This window comes from Hydra viridissima, unplaced genomic scaffold, assembly GCF_058129835.1.
Source record: "Hydra viridissima isolate aposymbiotic clone 2 unplaced genomic scaffold, HvirCarnegie_v1 scaffold_6, whole genome shotgun sequence".
NCBI lineage: Eukaryota > Metazoa > Cnidaria > Hydrozoa > Anthoathecata > Hydridae > Hydra > Hydra viridissima.
This window is the reverse complement of record NW_028324305.1, coordinates 6,521,927-6,545,837: the sequence shown is the minus strand read 5'-3', so window position 1 is coordinate 6,545,837 and position 23,911 is coordinate 6,521,927. Positions and strand designations below refer to the sequence as shown.

The following is a 23,911-nucleotide window of genomic DNA, read 5'->3' as shown; positions in this document are numbered from 1 at the left end:
AACTCTTTAAATTTTAAATATTTTGAAGTTAAATATCATATTAGTCAAAAGTATTTAAAACAAATTGTTCTTTCTTTTCACAACCAAATATTTTTTTTCTTTTTGATACATCTTTTTTTTTTTCCAAATACAGGATGCTCTAATTTATAAAATGGCTTTAATTTTGTTAAAAGTTAGACTGTTTTTAATTTATAACTTTGATTTTATTGCAAAAACATCAAGGTGAACTATTATTCAATTTAATATATAGAGCCTAAAGTTTGTATGTATGTGTGTATGTGGGTGTGTTCTTTATTTAAATCCACAGTTTTGATCCGATCCTCACCAAATTTTACACACAGGTCTAATTTTGACCAGGGAAGGTTTTAGGTCAAGTTATGGCTGGAACAAAGTTCAACCCCCCTCTGACCACTCCTTGCCCCTTGTGAGGAGGTGATTACAGAGCTAATAATTTTAATAGTTTTTACCAATGAAAAACCAAAAAGTTTTAAATATGTATTTGTGGTTTTTTATGACATTTTTCAAGAGATATTTTTGGAAAAGTATAGGTATAAATGAACATAAATGAACAAAAGTATTTGTAAAGGCAGGTTTTTGTTTGCAAAAAACATTGTAATTTATGTGTTTCTTGTGTAAAAGCTACATTACCACAGTGTGGTTTAGTTACTAAAAACATGACTACAAAGCTACAATTGCATTTCTGATTAATACAGTAAAGTTTTGTATCTAATAGCTTGAAAACCCAGAGCATTGCACCGGGTATTCCAGCTGGTATAGTTATATATGCAAAAATTAACTTTTAACATATATTTAAGAACTTAAACATTATTTTTTCGGCCTCCATTATTTAATTGCAATTTGGTGGCATTGATTTTAAAAAACCGCTAAAAAAATAACTGAAAAAATATAAAATATGTCATACAAAAAAGATATAATATATTTTATTTGATCTTTGAATAGACATTTCTCACTTTTTTTTTTCTTTATTTTACTCCTATAGAATCCCAAAAATCTATAGAAATTCTCTAGGATCTCTAAAGAATTTTTTGTCTCTGATATCTTTTGTACTTGGCCCACTCCTTTTCTTGATATTCATAAGCGATTTACCAAGAAGACTTCTTAATAAATGTTGTTTGTATGCTGATGACAATAAAATAATTGCTCCTATTAACACCGAGGTTGATTCAAAATCATTTCAAATTCACATAAAAAAACTTGATGAATGGTCTGTTGAATGGAAACTGAGTTTGAATTTTGAGAAATGAAAAATAATGCATTTTGGTGCAAGTAATAAAAGATATTCTTATTTCATGAAAAATGATGGTGAACTAAAAGAAATTGAAAAATCGACTCTCAAAAAAGATTTAGGTATTTGAAGGAAAAGGATTTGAAATGGGAAAGACAAGTAAGGAATGCTGCCAGTAAAGCAAACAATATGCTTGCAATATTATTACTTTTAGGTATAAAGATAAGTACCTCATGAAATGCTTTTGTGCACCTACGTTAGACCTCTTTTGGAGTTTACAATTCAAGCTTGGAATCCCTATTATAAAAAAGATATCTAAGAACTTGAAAAAGTTCAAAGAACAGCAACTAAATTGATACCAGAAATAAGACATCTGGGATATAATCAAAGACTAAAAAGATTAGATTTAACAACTTTACAAGTTCGAAGACTAAGAGGTGAGCTTATATAACATAAATTACATAAAGGTTTTGAATCTATTGATAAGAAAAGAGTCCACATAAAAATGTATTCAATCAATACACCAGGTCCAGCATCCAATATTAGAGGTTACAAACATCATGTTAGATCAGAGTTTGTTAAAAATTTTTTAAGTAGACAACACATCTTTACAAACAGGGTTGTCTTTGGATGGAATATTTTACCGGAATCGGTGGTGGAGTGTACATCAGTCAAAGAGTTTAAATCCAGAATTAAGCTGATTGACTTGCAGATAATATTGAACAAGAAAGACAGGTTGCAGCTAAATTTTTAGACAACTATTGTGTTGGCTATCATAGATATTGCCTGGCGCTCTATCTCAACAGTATTTGAATTATTATTATTATTATTTCACTCAAAACTCTATTTTTCAATGAAAACACTTTAAGGAAAAAACGTAAATTTGTTCAAAAAAATGATGATTTTGAAGCCATTTTGGTATTAAAACTTTTTGAAACTACACCAAAATGTAAAAAAGCCTTTACATTTTGGTGTAGTTTTTTTTAAAGAATCTGAGCCCCACTCAGATTCTTTAAAAAAAACTAATGCATACTGTTCTATAGTTTTTTTCTTGGATTAATAGAAGTAAAAAAAAAAAAAAAACCACAAAAAAAAATATATATATATATTGAAAAAAAAAGAGAAAAATGTTTATATTTGAGAAATTCTGATGTAATATGACCACCCTTAGTTATTTAAGTTAACCTTTTGATTAACTATGCCCAGCCTAAATAAAATAGCATAAATCCTACACTCTATATTTAGTGTATTGAGAAACTTAAGAAGAACTTTTTAACAAAAATATTTTACATTGAAATTACTCTGCTAATAATAATAAAAAAAGAAAACAAACAACTAACAATGTTAGTAGAACAGCAGCAACATGTTTATTATCCAGATCACATTTTCTTAGACAAAAGAGTTGCACAAAACATTTACTTACTACCCTCCTTCGTTTTGTTAGATTCTTGGGCTTGCACACCACAGCCAACTTTGGTACATGCAGCCACTGTACAATTGTAAATAGTACCAGGTTTGAGATGATTCACTACTCCTTGAAATGTATAATTGTTTACAAGACTTACATTCGAACTGAGATTTGAATTTGCACATGAATATTCATATCGGAGTATTATTCCATTTCGTTTGTTAAAATCTACTGCATTCCATGATAAATGAAATGACGAATGGTTCAATGAAATAACTTTTAAGTTACTAGGAGGAGCAGTGGGAACTAAAAAAAAATTATCATTTATCAAAACATATAACAAACAGATTCTTTTTATTATTTTTAAATGTATTAAAAGCATTTAAAGTTAAATCTAAACAAAGGTTAAAGCTAAAATTTGTTTTAATAACTTTACCTTTACCTTTAATGTATATAAGCAATGTAAAAGCCTTATTTTTAGACAGTAGAACTATTTAATTTCAAAAAATCAAAAAATAATTTAAAATATTGTATACAAATTCGGAAAATTTTAAAAAGTTTTTTTTTGTTATTAGGAGAGAGCATACAACAAACAAAAAATATTTTTGTTAATAAGAGAGTTGGAGAGTATTTTAAAATGTGAATATTTGAAAGGTATTTTCAAATTGAATATACTCACTTTAATGACAAGTATTAGAACAATTATTAAATACATAACACAACTAGTTGAGGCAAGAAACTGGCCTAATTTATCTGACAGTGTGGCTAAAAGAGACCTATTTCTTCAGAAACTGAATAATAGAACAACTTGCTGAATTACAGGTAAAATGTATCACAATAATTGCTGTCAGCATTTTTTTTCACTTCCGAGACTTTCCTAGGTTTCATGTGTGCTCAAGCTGTTAGGCAAGCTGTTACCTGCCTTGATAATTTCAAATGCTTTTGATTTATTTATAATCCATGACACTCTGGAATATTAAATAGAGTAAAACATTTTAAACTTTGCATATGTTCAGCAAAAAAAATTTGAAAATTTTCAAATGTTCAGCAAAGTTTAAACTACACAAAGTCTAGCAAAGTTGCCAAATGTTATTGTGTTCTATATAAGAAACTGTACATTACACAGAATATGGATTTGTTATCATTTCCTTTTGAAGTTAAGCTGCATTTTGCAGAAAAATCAAAAATATTTAAGTAATTTAAATCTTGCAAGAGAAAAGAAATCACAAAATTTGCAAGTATAGACAACCATTAAATCCTAGCTAGGTATTCAACAAAAAAATTTTCCTAGCACCAAAACAACAGCTAACAAACAAAAATCTGTTGAATTATTTAGTTGCTCATTTCTAGATCATTGACATTCCTAGATCCAGATCAAGGTACAAAGTTACAGGAAGATAAAACTTTGATGGATAATTTTACTGATTTATTTTCTACATATTTACTGTACCAATAGTCAACAACAACTAAGGTAGAGGTTTGTTTAGAGGATCTATTTCCAGAATGTCAAATACCACATTGCACATTCAAACATTTAATTGAAAGCAAGTTAATACTTGAAATCTTGTGAATTCAATTTTTCTATGAATGCTAGAAATTGAGACCAAAATTGAATAAGTTATGAACAAGAAACTATTTGCTATTTACTGTCTACAAAATCAGTATATTAGTAGTTTGCAATGGAATCCTCTAATTCAAAAAGACAACTAAGAATGCTAGGTTCTATAGATTGCTTTCTTCCTATACCTTTATAAGGAGTAACAACAGTCACTTATAGTTGTTTTTTTTTTTTTTTTTTGAGAATTCTAGCAAAAAATGTAATTGCTTGATGTTTTCAAAGATTAACTACTGAATGGGTGTTCTTTTTGCCTTATTTTCCAACATGCAAATGATTAATTTGCTACATTTTGAACTTTTTTGATACCTTTCTTAAATGGTTCTCTTATCAAAAATTCATTTAAGTTAAGCACAGTAACTAGGGTTGTGGAATTTTGGCTTTCAAATACTTCCTTTCTTTCTAAGTAACATTTTTTCCTTGATCTGTATGTTTGATTAATTTACAAATTGTTGAATGGGCTTCACCTTCATCTTTAAATTTTTTCCAAATAGACTACCATTTTCTTGGTGCAAATTATAGAACGCATACACACAAGATATTTAGATTAAATGTTTAAACACTACTTGTTATTTTTTAAAATTATTTGAAATATGAATAGAAAGATTAGGAGTAGCTTTATCATTTAAAAAAAGCAAACAACAATTAGGGTGCAAAACTAAGTTATTGTATACAAAAAAAATTGTCCCCTATTATATTGGATGTGTTACAACTGAATAGTTAGATTAATACTTGGTTTTAAGTAGGTTGTAACTACTACAAATGTGAGAACCAGAAGAATCAGGTTTACAAAAAAAAATTGATATATTTTTATTACTGTAAGCATGAAAACTTTAAAATAATTGAATCTAAAAAGTAATCCAATCTTTCTATTAAAAAAAAATAAAAACAAATGATATAAATATAAATTTTTTCAAAAATTGAAAAAAATTTATGAAACATTATTTCAAAACCATCTGGAATTTAGTGATTATAAGTTACATATATACTGGTACTTAATGAAAACTTTACCATAAATAAAAGGAGAAAAATAATAAAGTTCACTGAAATAAATAAAAAACCCAAAAAGAGAAAAAAAATCTCTTTCTAAGCCACTTACCAACTGCAGAGTTTTAATAAAAGAAATAAAATTAATAATAAAAATATAAGTAAAATAAATAATCATATGAATAAGATAATTTAAAATATAAGTAAAACAATTATAAATAAAACAACTTAAATAATCTTTTTAAACACTTACTGTATTCATCAGTAGAACAATTTACATTCTCCTTTTTACCTTCTCCCGCCGCAGTGGAGGCTGAGACAAATAATTCATAATTGGTAAATGGATCAAGAGAATATACTCTATATTGTTGACTATCTGGTGATAATCTGCTTTGATTTTCCGAGCCATTTCTTATATAGTATCCTGTATATTTTTTTCGCTCACCTTGAAGATACAAACGAGGGGTGTGTTTCCAACAAACAGTCAATGAATCAAATGTTGAGTTGCAACATTTTAGATTAATAAGAGAATACAGCGGTACTATTAAAAAGAAAACTTTATTCTTATGAGCTTACCATCTTTAATATCCATTATAATAATTGTTAACTTGTAAAGCCAGAAAAAAAGAAAAACATTATTTTAAAATATCCTAATACCTCCTACTAGTGTTGTTGCTTTTGTTAGTATGGTACTGAAAACACCTTGATATTTGGTGTTTGCAGATATATTTACAATATAAGTTGTATCTCCAAACAAATTTGTTATATTAAAACTTGTTGCAGCTGAATCATTGATATTTTTTTGCCTGAATTAGAATAAAAATAAGGGATTTATTACTTTGATAATAAAAAACTTTGCTTTGAATTAAATTTAAGAATTTATCTTTTAACAACTTTGCTACTAAATCAAAGAATATTTTTTTTTATATTTTATATTATAACTATCTAAAACAACGATATTTTTCACAATATTCACACAACTTATCAAAAATATTTGTGTGTGGTTTGCTTTAAAATAAGTATTTGAAAACAGACATTCTGTACAAAAAAATACTTGTAAACTTACCATTCTAAAGTTAAATTTAAAATATCGGCTGTTCGTTTTTTTCTTCTCTGTTGCACTTCATAATCATTTGGCTGCACATCTGTTTTAACTAAAATGCTGTAACCTTCAATTATACCATAATACTCATGCGGCTCAAGAGGAATCCATTTGAAAACCATACTATTTACATTAATACTTTCAAAGGACAAGTTTTTAGGAGAAAATAATGGACCTACAATTTAGTTCAAAAATCAAATAGTAAAATTATATTTTATGAAAAAAAATTAATTAGTAATCTAACTTTTTTAAAACAAAGCGAGAATTGTCTTAAAAGATAGAATAATGCAGCTTTCAATTCGATTACTATAATTATTTACACAAACCTTGTCAGAAACAAACTTTATGGATTGTGTTGAGAATAAGCAAGATCAAAAATTACTCTCTTTATTCAACATTTTACTTTAAACAGCGCTACAGTTTTAAAAGATTTCAAAATGTTGCGTTTTCTTATTTAAAAAAAAAAAAAAAAGACAGGCAAAACTTATTAGTAAAAAGAGACACTTTAGCTTTAACTAGCCTGCCTGATCTGTTTGCACTACAGCACTTTTGTTAGAGTCTTTAGTTCCATTGCCAGCTATATTTTTTCCATAAACTAAGACTGTATAATTTGTAAATGCCTGCAGCTCATAAAATTCCAGTCTATGAATGGTAATGCTATAAATGAAAAAACAAAATAGCTCAGCAAAATAGATAAATACAATAACACTAATCTCTAAAGTTGCTATGAAATTTAAATGAAAATTGATTGAAAAATTTCCTGCTTACTTTACACATTGAGTTCTTTTATAATCATTACTCTGAATGTCTATGCAATATTCTCTATTTTCATATATGATCCATGTCTCATTGAAAATCTCTTTCCATTCAACAAAAATAGAAGAAGAGTTTATATAACTTGCATTGTTAATTTCAGCACTTGCTTGTGGAGCTATAACAAAAAAAAAAAAAAAAAAAAAAAAATCAAATTTACACAGGTAAAGAAGCTAATTGAAAAAGTTCAATCAGTTAAACTTAATTATAAAGTTTGTATATTGAACTGTAGCTACTAATAAAAAAAGTAACACAAAAAAAACCAAAAAAAAAAACCAGTATTTTAAATATTTAAAAAATTAAATATCAAATAATGGAATAAAGCTTTTTGAAAACTGTAAAATAAAAACAGGCTGTTTAACTTACTCCCTGGTGATGTTTTACCCAAAAAGAAAGGTGTATGGCTACCACAGCCAACCTTTGTACATGCAGCAACTGTGCAATTATAATCAGTACCAGGAAGTAGACCACTTATTATGCCATTGTTCAATGGTGTTTGAGCAAATAATCTTGTGTTTTTTTGTAAACTTGAACATCCAAATGTGTAATTAACAACTATTCCTTTTTGTAAGTATTTCTCAACATCATTCCAGGACAAAAAAAGAGAAAAATAGTTTATTGCTTTTACTGAAAAATTGAGCGGAAAACCAGCAGGAACTAAAAAAAATTTTTTGGAAAATGAAAAAAAATAGAAAGAATAATAATAAAAAAAAAGACAAGTTAATTGCATTGAAGATACAAACGTTTTATACCATTTAAAAAATAGCTAAAAACTGCTTCTTAAAAAATATAAAACAGAAACTCATAAAAGTTTATAAGAATAATTATATATTCCAGTATAATTTTATTGAGATACATTAAATTAAATGAAAAAACATAAGTTGATTAAACTATTCAAAAGTCTACAAGACCTCACCATCCTCTGCAGTTTGATGATTAAAGCCTCTTCCATATGCTCCTAAACCAAACTCATTCCTCACTGCTATAGAAAAAGTATAGTTGCTATAACTTTGCAAGTTTTCCACTGTCACATTATTTTTAGAAAAAGAAATTACAAATTCCTTGTCATTTTCTTTGTATTTAAGACTGTAAGGATTTACTGAGTCAAGTGTTCCATTATTCAAGAAGTCATCAGAGAACTCCTTTATTGTGATTTGTATTGTAGTTTGATTGATGTCAATAATGAAATCTATATCTGGTCCAGCTTCTGGGACTAAAGAAAATTTTTATAACAAAATTTGATATGAAATATGATACAATAGTTACAGAGGCTGTTACAAAAAGCAGCACAGCATTAAAAAGTTTTAATTTTTAGCTTTTATTGAGTTTTATTGAGTTTATTTCAGTTAACACTTTGATTACTTAGTCCTTTAAAGTAAGACTAAATTTTGATAAAGATTAACTAGCCAAAGTGTTCTGGCAATCTAGATTTTTTAAAATTTTATGTAAGTGAATAATGATACCATGTACCTGTCTTTGTTTTCACAACTATGGTTGAATTAATGCTAACAACTTGAACAAATGGAACTAATGGAACTACTTGTAGACTTATGCTATATGTTGTGTTAGGTACTAAATCACGGAACACAAAACTTTTAGATGATATGATGCCAGTTTGATAACATTTGCTAATATTACAACACTCTAATTTGTAGCTAATGTTAGAAAAACCAATTTTGACAAATTCAGACCAGTAAATTGTAATTGAGCTGTTGGTCTCATTTGCTGTCAACAAGGGTGATATCACTAGAAAAATATTCAGAATAATTAGAGAGAAAGAATTATATAAATGATTGCAATTTAATTAAATCAACTTACATTTACAAGTTACGTTACACTGTGGAATAGATGGGCATAGATTTTTTGCAAATTCCCCTTGAATTTTGCAATATGACTCATATATTCCATTCCCACAATCACCAAAAGACAAAGAACTACAATTAGAGCCTTCAATTGTAAAATTTGTGTTTATGAAGTCTTTCCTCTCACGCAAACCTGAGGAAATAATATACTGCTTTTATGATCAATAAAAACAAGTAGAACAATAAAAAATGATTCTAGTTAAAATTGATTTTAACTGTTATTTTAAAGGATATGAATTAAAAGTAAAAAAAAAGCTTAAAAATTAGATTGTATTGGGAAGTGATTCAAAGAAGAAAAATACGTAATAACATTTAAAAATCATTTTATTACAAATACTTTAAGTCTCCAGCTAAAGAATTACCAATAATTTATCAAAGTATACTGCTGCTATTTAACAAACATGATAAACCAACAAACCTTGCTAAAGAATTTATGTCTACATTAAAATAAAACATAAAAGCCTGCTTATAATAGTTAACTAATTTTAAAATAAGGATAATAAACATTTTTGATTAATTTAAATATAAGATAATTATTTTTGTTGTAATCAAAATTCATAACTCAGCAGCAGAAAAAAAAATGTTCCTAAAAAGAAAGTACTAAATTTATATCAACTTAAAAGTCACACATTTTGATTACAAGTAATTTTAAGTTAGTTACAATATCTTGGCAATGATAGTAATTTATTGTGCTAGTAAGGAATTAATAGTTGAATAAAATGAATTGCTCACACAAGAAACTGTGCCTGTAGGAAAGATGAAAAAAAAAACAAAAAAAAAAACTTAGAGATCTTCATGATTATGATTGTAGATTATGATTAAGTTCTTTTTCTACAGTGTTATGTTAATGTGATATATTGATGTACAAGTATACATTTTGTATTATACTAGATATACTTTATGTACTTTGTTGTTTTGTTAAAGACTAGTATAATTACAGCTCTTTTGAGCCAACATAATTAATTATTCTTTACATACAGCAGTTTAATTTTTTTGGTCAATATGAGACTGAAGCATATATTTTTATAACTAAAAAATAAAAATATCTATAAATTGTAGGTACTCTCGCGTGCTTAATACAAGGGTGTGTGGGATGGGGTTGGGGGTGGGAATAAAAGGGGTGGGGGTGGGTTGGGAATTTTAGTCCAGATCTATTTAACGGGGGTGGGTGGGGTGGGTGGGGGGTGGGGGTGAGGGGGGGGGGGAAATGCTCTTAATAAAAGGGTGAGTGGGAATTTATCATCAGCCTATAATCAAAACCTTGTAAATCTTAATATTTTTTACAGAACACACGGCTTTTTCACTATTTGCTAAGTGAATTTTTAAGATCGTCTGTGTTTTATTATTCGGTCTTATTTTTATAAGATTTTTCATTCCGTGATTTCAAGGCCTTCTTAAACCAATGATATATTATGTATAATATGGCATTGTCTTGAACAGACTACGACAGCTCATTTTCCGTAAAGGTAGCGAAGGCCGACTTTTTTACGATTAAAATTATTTTTTATCCTTGCTTTTGTAAACAAACTTCAAATAAAGAGCCTTATTAGGACAAAACATTTTGATTAAATTTCGGAAGCAAGTATTGTGGGAATTTTTTTTACGTTTATAAATAAGTTAATTACAATAAAAAGTTAAAAAGTTTAGCTAAAAATGACTAAACCTCATTTTTATAACTACACGCCTTAGTTGCACGTAAATTTTATTTTAAAAGCATGAGGTATATATTGTATACGTGGTATTATATTATATTTGGGATTGAGGAATCTTTTTTTTTTTTTTAATTATCTGCGCGCGTAGATGACACTGAGACGCGTTTACGCGCGTAATGCGCGTTTTCTGTACACTTGAAGCTTGTTTCTAATACAAAATTTAAATTTTCTGACCAAGCACACCAGTATTGATCTATTACATGTTTATATTTGATGGTCATATAATTTTTGCTGTTTTTTCACCTTTCTGACTAAATGTGCGACTGACACGGTCGTTCAAACTGTTAATAAGCGACAGGTTATTGGGTGCAAGCGCAGTTGGATTATGAAAATTTTAGAACTTTCAAATCGGCTACAGACCTTCGTTACAGAATGAATTTTTACTTAGCGACCAATTTTTCATCACTTATCGCGTTTTTTAAAATCGTCTACGTTGATAACCAGCTTTTAGGCTGTTAGTAGTGTCTCGGTAATTAAATTTTATTAAGAAGTAAGTAAAATGAAAGGGGAATATTATTTTATGATTGAAGAGGATCTACCTAAAAAAAACTTTTTTTTTTGATTTGTTTATAAATTTGGAAGTCTTTTTACATTTTTTTTGAGCGGTAAAACTTAAAAGTTTTTCTACTTTTACTTATATGAATCTTTTAACTTTTTATTTCTTACAAACAATCTTAGCACTCAATTTTTTTTCTTGTTCAAAATTTACATCTACCCACTGTCCTAAATTGATAACATTTTATTTATAACGCTTGTGAAATAAAAATTGTCCTCATGTAAAAAATTTGACTAAATAAATGTTAATAATAGTTTTGAATAAATTTTTTTACTTTATATGCAGTTTTTTATTGATTAATTAGCTTAATTTACTTCATGAATATAATTACTATATAATGCATGTGGTTAAGTTTGATGGTTATTCACATAAGCTATCCAAAAAGTTTTATTATTTTTAGATGAAAATCCATTACAAAAATTTGAATCTTATTTACAGGGGCTGTGGATATTTGGTTTAGAAAAAAAAAGTTTTTGAAAAAAAAAACTCATCTAAAATTTTTCAAAACGTTATGATACCATAAACAATGTGATCAAAAGAATGATATCAATAACACTTCTTTTAAATATGAACTGGAAACCTAATTATGATGAATACTATTGTTGTAGGCAGGTAGAAAAACTCAGTAAAAGTTTAAATGTTACTAAATTACTAAAACAAAAATAAAAAGCTTATTGGTTGCCCTGGCATTGGTAAAAAAGTTTGGTCATCTTCCATGATTGCTACCATTAAAAAAAAGCATTGTGACAGCACATGACTTGGAAATAGATAATTGAAGAACTAAAAAAAGAAACCAATCCTCGTTTACAGCTTTACCAGTGTAATTTTTGTGGTAAAATACCAAAACAACCAGCAACTCTAAAAAAATTTGAATACTTCTTTTGTTTTTTCTGTCTTGTGGAAAATATAAAGGTTAACCAACTCAAAGAAACATTATGTTCAATATATAAAGAGCGTTCTGATTGTACTCTTTGTAAACTCGCAGTTTACAAAGAGCACAATTAGGAACGTTGGAAGTTTTCATAAAGACGTTGAACCCAATCCGTATTTTTTCAAGTGCTTTCGAACTTTATGACTTGAGACTATATCATTTTTAACAATAATGTCATCAATAAATCAGTCCATTACAGACTCAACGTCTCTGTCCACAGATTAATCCGTTTTTAAAATTTTCATCATTTTTCTGGGCGTCACATTCAATCCAAAACCTAATCTTGTCAAGCAAAATTCTTCTCCTTCATATTTGATGATTTAATATTTCCACAATCCTTCGTCAACGCGATCAGCAAATACACTTTTTTCCAATCAATTATCATTAAATTTTCTCTCAACTTTCTCCAGCTATAAAGTTTGGTACTTAAAACATGAACATCTGCACTTTTACTGGACAGTGAGCCTTGTCAGCTTCACTAGGTAGACATCAACAAACTCCTTTTCTTTAAGACGACGATTTACAAACTCTTCATAAACTGTTAGCGGTGAAGTGGAGAGAGCAACAGTGAACGCATTTCTCACATCGGTCTAATCTTCTTTTACATTTTTATACAAGCTTTGATAAACAACTAATGCCCCTCCTGAAAAGTACTACATGCAAATCATCCACTTTTTATAGTTTTGCTCTAAGTTCGAATCACAGAATCCAGCTGGAAAATTCTCCAGAACTATCGTATTGAGACACCAAGTACGCAAGTTTGAAAATGATACTTATTGCCAAAATAGCTTGTTAAATTATTTTTATTTAATTGTATCGATTCCTCTTATAAAACATTTTCACTGAATATCTTATCCAACTTCCGCTCTTCTCGCTTTACAGATCTTGCATGTGGTCGTTCTCATAACTATTCCACCACCAATGCTATGGTCAATTATCATTACATTTGTATTTACACTAGGTTCTCTTCAAGATAAGCATGTAAAAAACATTTTTATTACTTAACTGTATGTTTAAATTTTTTTTTATAAAAAAACTATATTGAAATACAAGTTTCGTATATGCTACTTCTGGAATCATAAAAAGTAAAATGAGTATTGAAAACTTGATGGATGGATATACCTTTTGTTTACAAGTGGAAATCCTCTCAAAGTAAAAATTGGCACACCAGAAAATTAGTCAAAAAGAACTTCATTTCAATAGCTATCTATAAGCAAGCAATTACAAATTGCACTTTAAAATGTGGGAATGCCCTATTTAGCTTATCTGGTCATTCTGGGAAAAAGGCTTATTTTTTGAAGGAATTACTACATTAGAGTTAGACTCTTGGCTGTATTGATAATTGGTATTAAAAACTTTTAGAAACAAATCAGTAAAATCATATATGAAAAACTCTATGAACTGTTTCAATCCTTAGATTGTGTAATTTGACTTGTTTCGGATACTTTAAGTGAGCTTCTGGCTCCTCCACCTGAACTTCATTTGGTAATTGGTTTTGTTTCCTGGCAAGGGTTTGGTGAATGGCTAAAACCTATAAATGTTATTGAATGAAGCTAACAAGGTAGACAATGGAATAGAAACAGCTTAAACAAGTTATAGGAAAAATTGGATTGTCTTGAAATTTGTCACAGTCATCTACATGCTTAATTCCAGTTGTTCAGTATTTAAATGATTTTCGAAATGTAAAAAAACTGTTATTTTTCTAGCATATTACAACCTGCCCTCAAAGAAGCCATAAATAATATTAAGAATTCATTTACTTTAACACAAAAGCTATAAAATTACATAAAAATGAATAAAAAGAAGATGGAAAGTCCACATTCTACTGCGACATGTACAGTCTTATGGGGAACATCTTAACCAAGGATTGTACAGCTTAGCCGAATAAGGCGGACAAAGTATTCTTACAATGTTTAAACCAATATGGTAAAAGGCTAAAAGATTAAAGGAGAATCCAGGTTATGAGGAAAGACTACTATAAGCATTTGTTGACTTTTTTGTTATTAAAGTATTTGATTTTTTATTTATATTAAAACATGTAATTTTAAAATATATTTTTTCAAGCATTTGCATCATTTTCAGGACGAGATAAAAAGAAAGATGAAAATCATTATGTAACAAACTTAAGAGTCAAATCAAGAAGAAAGTTTGTAGTATAAAAATTAAAAAAGCCCCGAGGCTTTAAACAGGTCTAGCCCCCTAAAATGTACCCGTTTGCCCAGTTTTCGATCCTAGCACTTTGTCCAGGTTTTAAATACACACCTATCTAAACCTACAAGTTAAATAATTCCATATTTAAAAGCTTTTGTTTGAATGTCATGACAGTGAACTTGGCGGTCTCTTTGGCCCACAGTGATCACCGTCATAAAATTAATCAAAATCTGTCGAGCGGGGAAAATCATTGTAGATCTATGTTGTTTTAAAAACTGCTATCAAATGGTAAAACTGATTGGTGAAGTAAAGATGATCAAATCATTGTTTAAGTAATTACGCAATTATCACTTTCAACAGTTACAACTTTAAAAATGTGCTTGTTATACAAACTTTCAATACTTGATGATAATTGTGTCATGCTACAAATTGATTGATGATTCTCCGTACTAGAGTGATATGGGTGTACCGTGAAAGTAACTTTTTAATTTTTTATAAAATTTATGACATATATTTAAAATTAATACATCTTGATAACTTTTAACAGAGAAGAATCTAAGTATTATTTGTAGCATACCTAACATTTTATTTTTTTGCTTTTGGGGTTTTTTCGTGAGACAAAGAAAAAACATAGAAAAGAAAAAAATGCCGTAAATGAAATGCTTGTTTACTATAAAAAAAGAAAAAAAAAAAAATTAATGTTTACTAATTTACCGAATTAACAAAAATCTTATGTATATATAACATAACTTAAAAAAAGCTATTTTCATCGCTCCATACTGATGGCCCGTCAATTCCATCAGATGCCTAGGACAAAAACCCTGCTAGTCCCTCTCTTCTAAATACTGTTTGGAAGTAAAAAGAAAAAATGAAACGTTTTGTTTATGCTCCTGGTGTTTCCTACAATCTTATATTACTATTCACACTCCTGAAGAATTGTGACACATTTAGCCCACTCACTAATTAAGTTCAAGGAAAACACAGGTGAAATAAATATTATAAACACGAATTAAGTCTAGAAACGTGTACTTCAAATGATCAATGCTCAGACAAAAAGAAAATTTCCCTTCGTTGATGAAATGGACGTATACCTTTTGGTCAAGAATCGATTACTTGAATTATGAGGAAATAAGGCTCTACTTAAAATCGTACTTGTAATGATTTTCCAATAATCATTATAAGATGTAATTTGACTCAGGGAGTATCAGAAAACCTGAATTTTGATTGCATTTTAGTTACAAGTTGTTTAGTATGGATAAATTACATAATTTTTACATAGGTGAAATATATTCTGTGGAATCTAACTATTCTTATAAAAATTGCACCTATTCGGGGCTTTTATTTTTTAAAACCCTTTTAAATGATCAGTTACACGCCATATGTACACCATAATTAAATATTGAAATTCTAGTAGTTAATATTAATCTAAACAAAAGTGAAATTGATAATTTTTTTTCTTTGAAAAAAGTTATTAACAATTCATCTTTTTAAATATTGTTTTAACATGATAGTCAACACCATCTTGAAAAATTTTTTCAATTTCAAACACTTTTGCGGTAATGTCACTGAGAATTAAACCAACAAGAAAAACTTTAAAAAAATTTTCACTTTTTTTTTTTTTCTAAATTTAACTTTTTCCTTAAATAAATCTGAATTTTTAACATTATATTTGGGCTGTATTTGAAGAGCCATAACTCTTTTCAAAATGGAGACTAAATTTAAACGAAGACAGATTTAGATTTAGAGTTTTTGACCTCTTTTTTATATTAAAAAATTAGTTTTTTTTACCCCATTTCTACGGACAAAATCAACTTTAGAAACAATCGATTCAGCTAAGCTATGCATGAGCTTTGTGTCGATTTTACGAATACAAAACTGAATGCGTTTTATTAATTGATTTAAATTTTCAGCTTGCCAACTGTCATTTTATACCAGTCCTTTAAGAATACTCCAAAAGTTCTCTATGGGACGACATTCTTGTAAGTTTGCTTAGTTGTCTTCTTTTTCAACAAAAACTAATCAACCACGGTTTTAGCATAATGAGCAGACGCCAAGTCAGGCCAAAATACAAATTCATCATCAGAATGGTGCACTTCAATGAATGGAATTAGTCTTTTTTTGATACAATATTCTAAAAAAATTTTTTAGTTGATAGTAAGGCCGCTTGGAATGAAAAAAGGTCTAGACTTTCCATTTTTTGAAAAAATATCCAGACTTGTTATCAAATTTAGCAACAGGCTTTTATTTTACGTTTGTAGAGGTGACATTTATATTGCTTGTTACCATTAATACTGGTATGAGCTTAAGTAAAATAAGACCCGTCATGAAAGATGAAAGCTCGATTTCGAAATTTTTCATCCAGTGTTCTGCATTTTGTTCTTTCAGAATGTCAGTACGGCTTATAATCTTTTTCTTTTTCTCGAACGGATCTCAGTCTTTGTTGCCAGCATTTTACTAATGAACTTTCGGATACTTGTCTTCAAGAAATTCCATCCTTGTGGTTAAACATTTCCTTTATGCACTTGACATTCTTTTTCGTCATCATTTTGGGTTTACAACCACTTCCTGTTGCTTTTCGACAGCTAGCTCCGCTTTTGTTACGCCTTATTGTAGTATAGATAGTTAATTTTGGTACAAATTCTGACATAAAATGGCCAGTAGTAGGGAAAGGAAATATTTAAGTTTTTTCTAAAACCGGTTTTTCGAATAAACCGCGGTTTTCAATATTTTAAAACCGGTTTTCCGGTTTTCTTGTGTATCATTTTATTATGTATATTTAAAGGGAACAACAGCAGCAAAAACATAAATATTTATTGCAACAATGTAATATACGTACATTGAATACAATTGAGCAGCAAACAAATAAGTCTTTTTAATGGTTAATTTTACGTTTCTTAAGACAATAAGCACGTAAAAAACATATAACATTGAGTGTTTCATCATTTAACCTTGACCTTAGTTTAGTGACAAATAGACCACTTGCAGAAAATGAACTTTCAGCCTCCACACTTGTTACTTGGATTGACTTCAAAGCCGTGTACAACAAATCTAAGTTGCTTGTTCGTTTTTTTGTTAGCTCTAATACTGCCATTTCTTTGAGCATTAATTTGGAAGTTGATTCTATTTTTTGTTTCTTTGGTGAAACTCCTTTGACTGTCTCTCTAATGGAGAACTCGAGCTCTTCTGACAAGAAGTAAATTGCTGTACTTGTTCCTGACTAATTTCATTATCTGACAAGTTTTCCTCATCTATAGACTCACTTCTCTTTTGCTCAAACAAACGATTAAACAAACTTGATGTAGTAGTAGCAATTGCATTTCTCTTTGGGATGGAATTTTCGAAAATGTCATGAGTTGCTCCATTAATGACATCAGGATTATTCAGATATTTAACTAAGTTTACTAATATAGCATTCCTCCTCTCAGTGACTCTTTTAGTAAATGAGTCAACTAGCTCTTGACTAAAGATGTTTTTCTGGCTTTTTAGATGCTTGAAAATGAACTTCAGAATGCCATCAGATGAGAGCAAGTTCAAATCTCTTCTGCAAAGTGCTTCAGCACCAACCTTGATTGGTTCTAAAGCATTTACTAGATTTTGTAAGGTGGTAAGTTCAGGTGAAATCATAATATCGCTTGATAACTCAATCAGTGACATTTGAATACATTTCTTAAGGTTAACAAATCTTGAAATCATATCTAGTAAGCTGTTCCAACGTGTCTTAGAGTCTAAGATTAGCTGCAGCTCCTTTCCAAACTCAGACTGGACATGCTTTTGCAGAATCATGTCATTTTTAACTGGAGACTTTTGAAACAATCTGACACATTTTCCGACCTTGTTGATGAGTTCTGTGACATCCTCCCTGATCATCGGAAGAGCTGATACACCTGCTTCTGATGAAACTTCTAACCCAGGTTCCTCATCGCTGTCATCATCTTCTTGGTCCTCTTCTAGAATAGTGACTTGCTTAGGTGTCCCATTGTTTTCTTTCCTAGATTGTCTATATAGAACATCACAGACAGCCAAGTGGATTCCATGTGCGAGGCAGAGCTGATGGTCTGGTAAAATTGAGCTACCAAATTTTTTCATTACAGCAGCTCCGTCTGTGGTTACTGCAGCAATATCACAGGCAAAACGTTGCCCAAATTCTTTCAGTTTCTCGTCAACAATTACACAGGTTAAGCTAAATTTATGACTAACAAGCTTCTTTTCTAAAAATTTTTGTTGATATGTTTTCTTGATATCTTCATAATGTTTCATCAGCAGAACCTTAATCGATTTAGCATCCTTGGGCAATTTGTATCATTTTGTCTCTAGAGCTGTTCTCAAACGTTGACTAGTTGAGAAAACACGAAAGGGCAGCCCATCACATGAAATAAGCTCAGCCAAAACCACATCAACAGAGTCCTTTGTCTTAAAAAACGAATCAATAGGTTTGATGACTTCAAATTTCCTCTCAGGAGGAACAACTGCAGCAAATGTGATATTGTGCTTTGTCCTCAGGTGGTTCCTCATGGAGCTTGTGGTTCCTCCTTTGCACTTAATTTCTTGGTCGCAGAGCTTGCACTTGGCCAATTCAAGTTCTTTTGAGTGCAAAAAGTGCTTCCAAACTGGTGTGTTATCCTTGTGGACTTCAGAAAACGATATTTTCGTTTTTGTGAAAATTTGTTTCACTTTTTTTACTTCACAAATTGCATTAACTTACTGTTAAAGTTCAAGTGGAAGCAAATTTAATGTTTTCATTTACTTTCTTGAGCAACTTCTCATCAAGAAATGTGGTTTAGAATTGCCAAATAACCAAGTAAATTTTGTACAAAAGATATACAGTATAATCTCTCTAATTCGAATCTCTTTAGTTCGTAAATCTCCATAATTCGATTAAATGTAAAGTCACCGTGAAATGCGCGAAAGAAAAGTCAACTTTCTATAATTTGAAAATCTCTCTAATTCGAACTTTTATTTTTCCCCATAAAGTTTGAATTAGAGAGATTGTACTGTATATACAAAAACCGGTTTTGAAAATAACATTTTCGGTTTTCGATATCCAAAAATTTTACGGTTTCCGGAAACCGGAAACCGGAAACCGGTTTTCCTTTCCCTAGTCTGTAGTAAATTTTTTTCCCTTTAACTTTATACGTTTTATAAAGCTCGTACTTACGATTTCTTAAGGTCTATGACTTAAAAATCTTTTTTTTTTTCAATTAATAAAAGTTTATAGATAAATAATGAAATGTTTTGAATGTATTTACAAAGTTTCAAACTAAATGTGGTGTCAAGAAATTAGTCTAAAACTACAGGCCGAATAAAATCTTATCACCCGTTATAATATTATAATATTATAGAAGATCTAACCAAAAATTTCTCCTTTATACTTCTCACAATTGCCATTAGTTCCATAGAATCCAACATAAGCATTACATGGCTTTTTATCAAATCCTATTCCTCTATAAAAATAAGAGCCAAAACTCTGAAGGACGAATCCAAACATGAGCCGATCGCCATTTTCTAGAATAGAGAAAATTATATTTTCATTAATTAAAACAGCTGTTGTTATTTGCATAAACATAAAGTTTGCAACAATTAGTTACAATTGAGTCAGTTATCTCAGAAACCCCGTAAGTCAATATTTTTTAAAAATTAAACTTTATGTGCAATTTGATTTTATAGGTAGACATATAACTTGAACTATACACAGCAAAAATCAAATTATCTACAGAGCATAAGAAGGGGAAAAGAGGTATGAAGGCATCCAATAAACTATGAAAGAAACTCCATTTAAAACGCTTGTATTCATTGAATAAATTGCTATAACTTCAAGGATAATAATTTTGCACTTGAAACCACTGCAAGTAGGTACTTCAATTACATATGGTTACTTTTTAACTAAAAATAATTAACAATTTGGAATATTCTGTTAAATCAAAACGTCGTTATTTCTGATAATAAAACTGCTTTTTTTTTCATTTTTTCTTAGCTTATATTATTAGAAAACACATCTTTTTTTCTGAATTGTTTTCACCTCTGGTTGCGGGTTGAAATATTGTTCCTTAAGAGCCATTGTCTGAGAAATGTAGGCAAAATAAACAAATTTTGGAAGTGATGTCTTCAAATTGTACTCATTTTTAGATATTTTGTAAAAGACAATGAAAGTAGGCCACTGGTAATTTTTTTTTCTAAAATTTGTATTAATTTCGGAGATATTGGGTCCCAAAATTTGGCCCGTTTTGAGAAAATTTTGCGCATGGAGTGCAATTGCTACTTTGAGGAGTAGTTTTAGCAACATGAATATGACAGAAACATTTCTTTTTAACTTTTTTACTAATCTGGATAGATTTCTACAGTAAAAGTAAAAATTCAACATGATTACATTTTCAGTTGTCTAGAAATCGTTGTCCGAAACCACAACATTTGAAATTTTACCCTAACTTTAAGCTCTAATATCTCTTTAGGCCAATACTTGCTCGTAGTTTTTTTAGGTGTTTTTGAAAGATACTAAGACATACATTGATTTTTCGGAACAAAAACCATGTGCATGCAAGGACCTGGGAAGGAGTAACCTGCCAAAAATCACACTTTGCGTTTAACGCGCTTTGATAGATTACCCATAACAACCGTAGCCTTAGGTCCACCATGAACAGTATAAGTTATTTATTTTCCTTAAGTATGCATCTTCCAATATCTGAAAAAAAATCCATGTGCTCGGGTGATAAAAAGCCTACAGAAATCCTAGAAGTAGCCTAATTTTGCCAATTATTTAACTAAATAAATACCCTAGCAACGGTATAGATATACTTAGCAACGGCTACTTTACAGCCTTTTTAGTTAGTACTGCTATTAAAAAGTTTTTTTCAAGTTCTCTTGTAGAAGTTTTATCAATGAAAGAAAGAACCATTAAACTTCAAGATCGTTTTTTCCGTTTAAAACTGATGGGAAATACAGTTTTCTAAGAATTACAAAAAAAATGTAATAAATTTATTAATGGCCAATCTGAATCTCCACGTTGTCAAATCATCTTTTGAGAGTGAATAATCTCCTCTTTGATTAGTTAGTGTTGGTGCATCAATCTTACAAACAATATCAAGAGACGAACATTGGAGAATATTTTCTTTGATTGGCCACTTGAAGCAGTTCTTTCCAGGTGTAACAGAATATTCCATACAAGAAACATATATACCATCATCATTGACCGAATGGTTGAGGTAAAGTAACATCTAATTATTGCTGCTTCCTAAATATTCCTTGAAATTAGTTAATATGGTTAATAAACCAATAATTTTGTAATAAATCTCAATACACAAAAATATAATATTATAATGTTAAAACTTCTTACATTTTTAATTATTGCAGGATACCATTGCATAAAGTATGGAACAATAATCCAATCACCAATTTAAAAATCAGCTGCTAACTCCTATGCAAAAAACTGAATATCGTTATTTAAATCATCTTTGTTTTCAGTTCCATCATTCATATCAACAGTTTCATCAATCACATCATTAGTTAAGTTAACCTCTTCACAAAAAGTGGTTGCCAACCTTCCTGTTCTTTTTTGCTTACTCCATTTAAAAAATTACACTTGAAGGAAATTGCTAAATATTTATCTAAAGTCCCAAGAAAAGAAAAAAGTCACATTTTTTAGCATAAATACTTTGGGTATTTGTAAATATACAAGTTCATTTGCTTGCCTACAGAATAATGATCAAGTTTGTTGAGTTGTCACATATTCACTTGGCTTTAATATTGTCCTCAGCTGCTGGTGAACTTGCTTTGTCTGAAAGGACAGTGGACTTGCTCTAGTTGCTTCACACAAAGAGGTAGCTGCTTTTTTTGATTCTTCGATAGATTCATCTGAAATGATTGTTATATCTGGAACATACATGTCATCAGCAGGAAAGCAAGACTTTATTGGTGTTGGAGCTGGTTCTAAAATGTCAATATTGTTACCTGTAGAAATACTTTTTAGGTGGCTGAAGCAAAATACGGCTCCAACAGGAAGTGATAAACTCTTTTCATTATAAGCAGCAAGGGTGTTCAAAGGGATGGATCTAATTTTTGGTGCTTTTTTACCAATTTGAAATTCATGACTTGGGTGTTGACAACCGTTTGGCTGCTTCCAGCCAATACCAAAAGAAAAGCAATGGTACGCACATAATGAGTCATAGCGTGAAAGATAAGTTTGTAGTCGGCTTTCAATCAAGGTTTTTTCATTCCACTGGTTTGTCGGTAGTAGTTATAAAACACTAACGTTAGATTTTCCACCTATGGAGTAAGAAATCCTGTTTCTTTTAATAAAAAAGTAAATAATACTCTAATATTATTCATACCTTTAAAGCTTGTAAATGATTAGTTATGTCAGCAGTTAATTCATTAACTTGAAAAGTTCCATCTTTGTTCTAACGCTTAAAAGGACCACAAGAAGTCTTCTCTTTATTAAAATATATGGATTTCTCATAAGGACTGACTTTATTCTTGCTCTCAGACATACTTTGTTTATTGATAATTATTTATCGAAAAATATTAAAAAATGCAGTTTTTACTAACAAATTTTATTTCTTCTACTGAAAACTGCTAAAAAAAATTTATGTTATGTAACTCAAGTAAACCATGGGATGTACCAAGTAGTCATTAACAAAAATATCACACTAAGTCGGCAGTCATTTCGTCCCCTAAGTATTGTCTCGTTCTATCTACAAATGAAATAAATAAAATGTTCTGTTTAATATATAAAATAAATACAAATATATATATATATATATATATATATATATATATATATATATATATATATATATATATAAATACAATGTTCTACCTGATGTAATATATTATATTAGATAGAACATTGTATTTATTTATATATAATTTTTATTTGTTTTTATTTTAAGTGCTATATGTATTTTTTGAAGTTCTCTTGTACAGTTCCTTTTAAAAAAGCATTATATTAAACTTTTTAATAGCAGTACTAACTAAAAAGGCTGTAAAGTAGCCGTTGCTAAGTATATCTATACCGTTGCTAGGGTATTTATTTAGTTAAATAATTGGCAAAATTAGGCTACTTCTAGGATTTCTGTAGGCTTTTTATCACCCGAGCACATGGATTTTTTTTCAGATATTGGAAGATGCATACTTAAGGAAAATAAATAACTTATACTGTTCATGGTGGACCTAAGGCTACGGTTGTTATGGGTAATCTATCAAAGCGCGTTGAACGCAAAGTGTGATTTTTGGCAGGTTACTCCTTCCCAGGTCCTTGCATGCACATGGTTTTTGTTCCGAAAAATCAATGTATGTCTTAGTATCTTTCAAAAACACCTAAAAAAACTACGAGCAAGTATTGGCCTAAAGAGATATTAGAGCTTAAAGTTAGGGTAAAATTTCAAATGTTGTGGTTTCGGACAACGATTTCTAGACAACTGAAAATGTAATCATGTTGAATTTTTACTTTTACTGTAGAAATCTATCCAGATTAGTAAAAAAGTTAAAAAGAAATGTTTCTGTCATATTCATGTTGCTAAAACTACTCCTCAAAGT

The 23,911-nt window shown here is 29.4% G+C and overlaps 1 protein-coding gene across 3 annotated transcripts in view; it reads right to left on the bottom strand.

Annotated features, from left to right (window-relative positions):
• LOC145189806 (phosphatidylinositol phosphatase PTPRQ-like) overlaps nt 1–23,911 on the bottom strand; it is a 65,046-nt gene that overhangs the window by 11,038 nt on the left and 30,097 nt on the right. For all 3 annotated transcript variants that reach the window (XM_090091171.1, XM_090091172.1, XM_090091173.1), the window contains exons 7-17: nt 19,733–19,885; nt 8,990–9,166; nt 8,642–8,917; nt 8,088–8,384; nt 7,538–7,828; nt 7,127–7,289; nt 6,879–7,015; nt 6,323–6,533; nt 5,914–6,062; nt 5,510–5,797; nt 2,670–2,960 (exon numbers count right to left, since the gene is read on the bottom strand). In XM_090091171.1, coding sequence (XP_089947297.1) covers nt 2,670–2,960; nt 5,510–5,797; nt 5,914–6,062; nt 6,323–6,533; nt 6,879–7,015; nt 7,127–7,289; nt 7,538–7,828; nt 8,088–8,384; nt 8,642–8,917; nt 8,990–9,166; nt 19,733–19,885 — 2,433 coding nt within the window. The remainder of the gene's footprint in view (nt 1–2,669; nt 2,961–5,509; nt 5,798–5,913; nt 6,063–6,322; nt 6,534–6,878; nt 7,016–7,126; nt 7,290–7,537; nt 7,829–8,087; nt 8,385–8,641; nt 8,918–8,989; nt 9,167–19,732; nt 19,886–23,911) is intronic.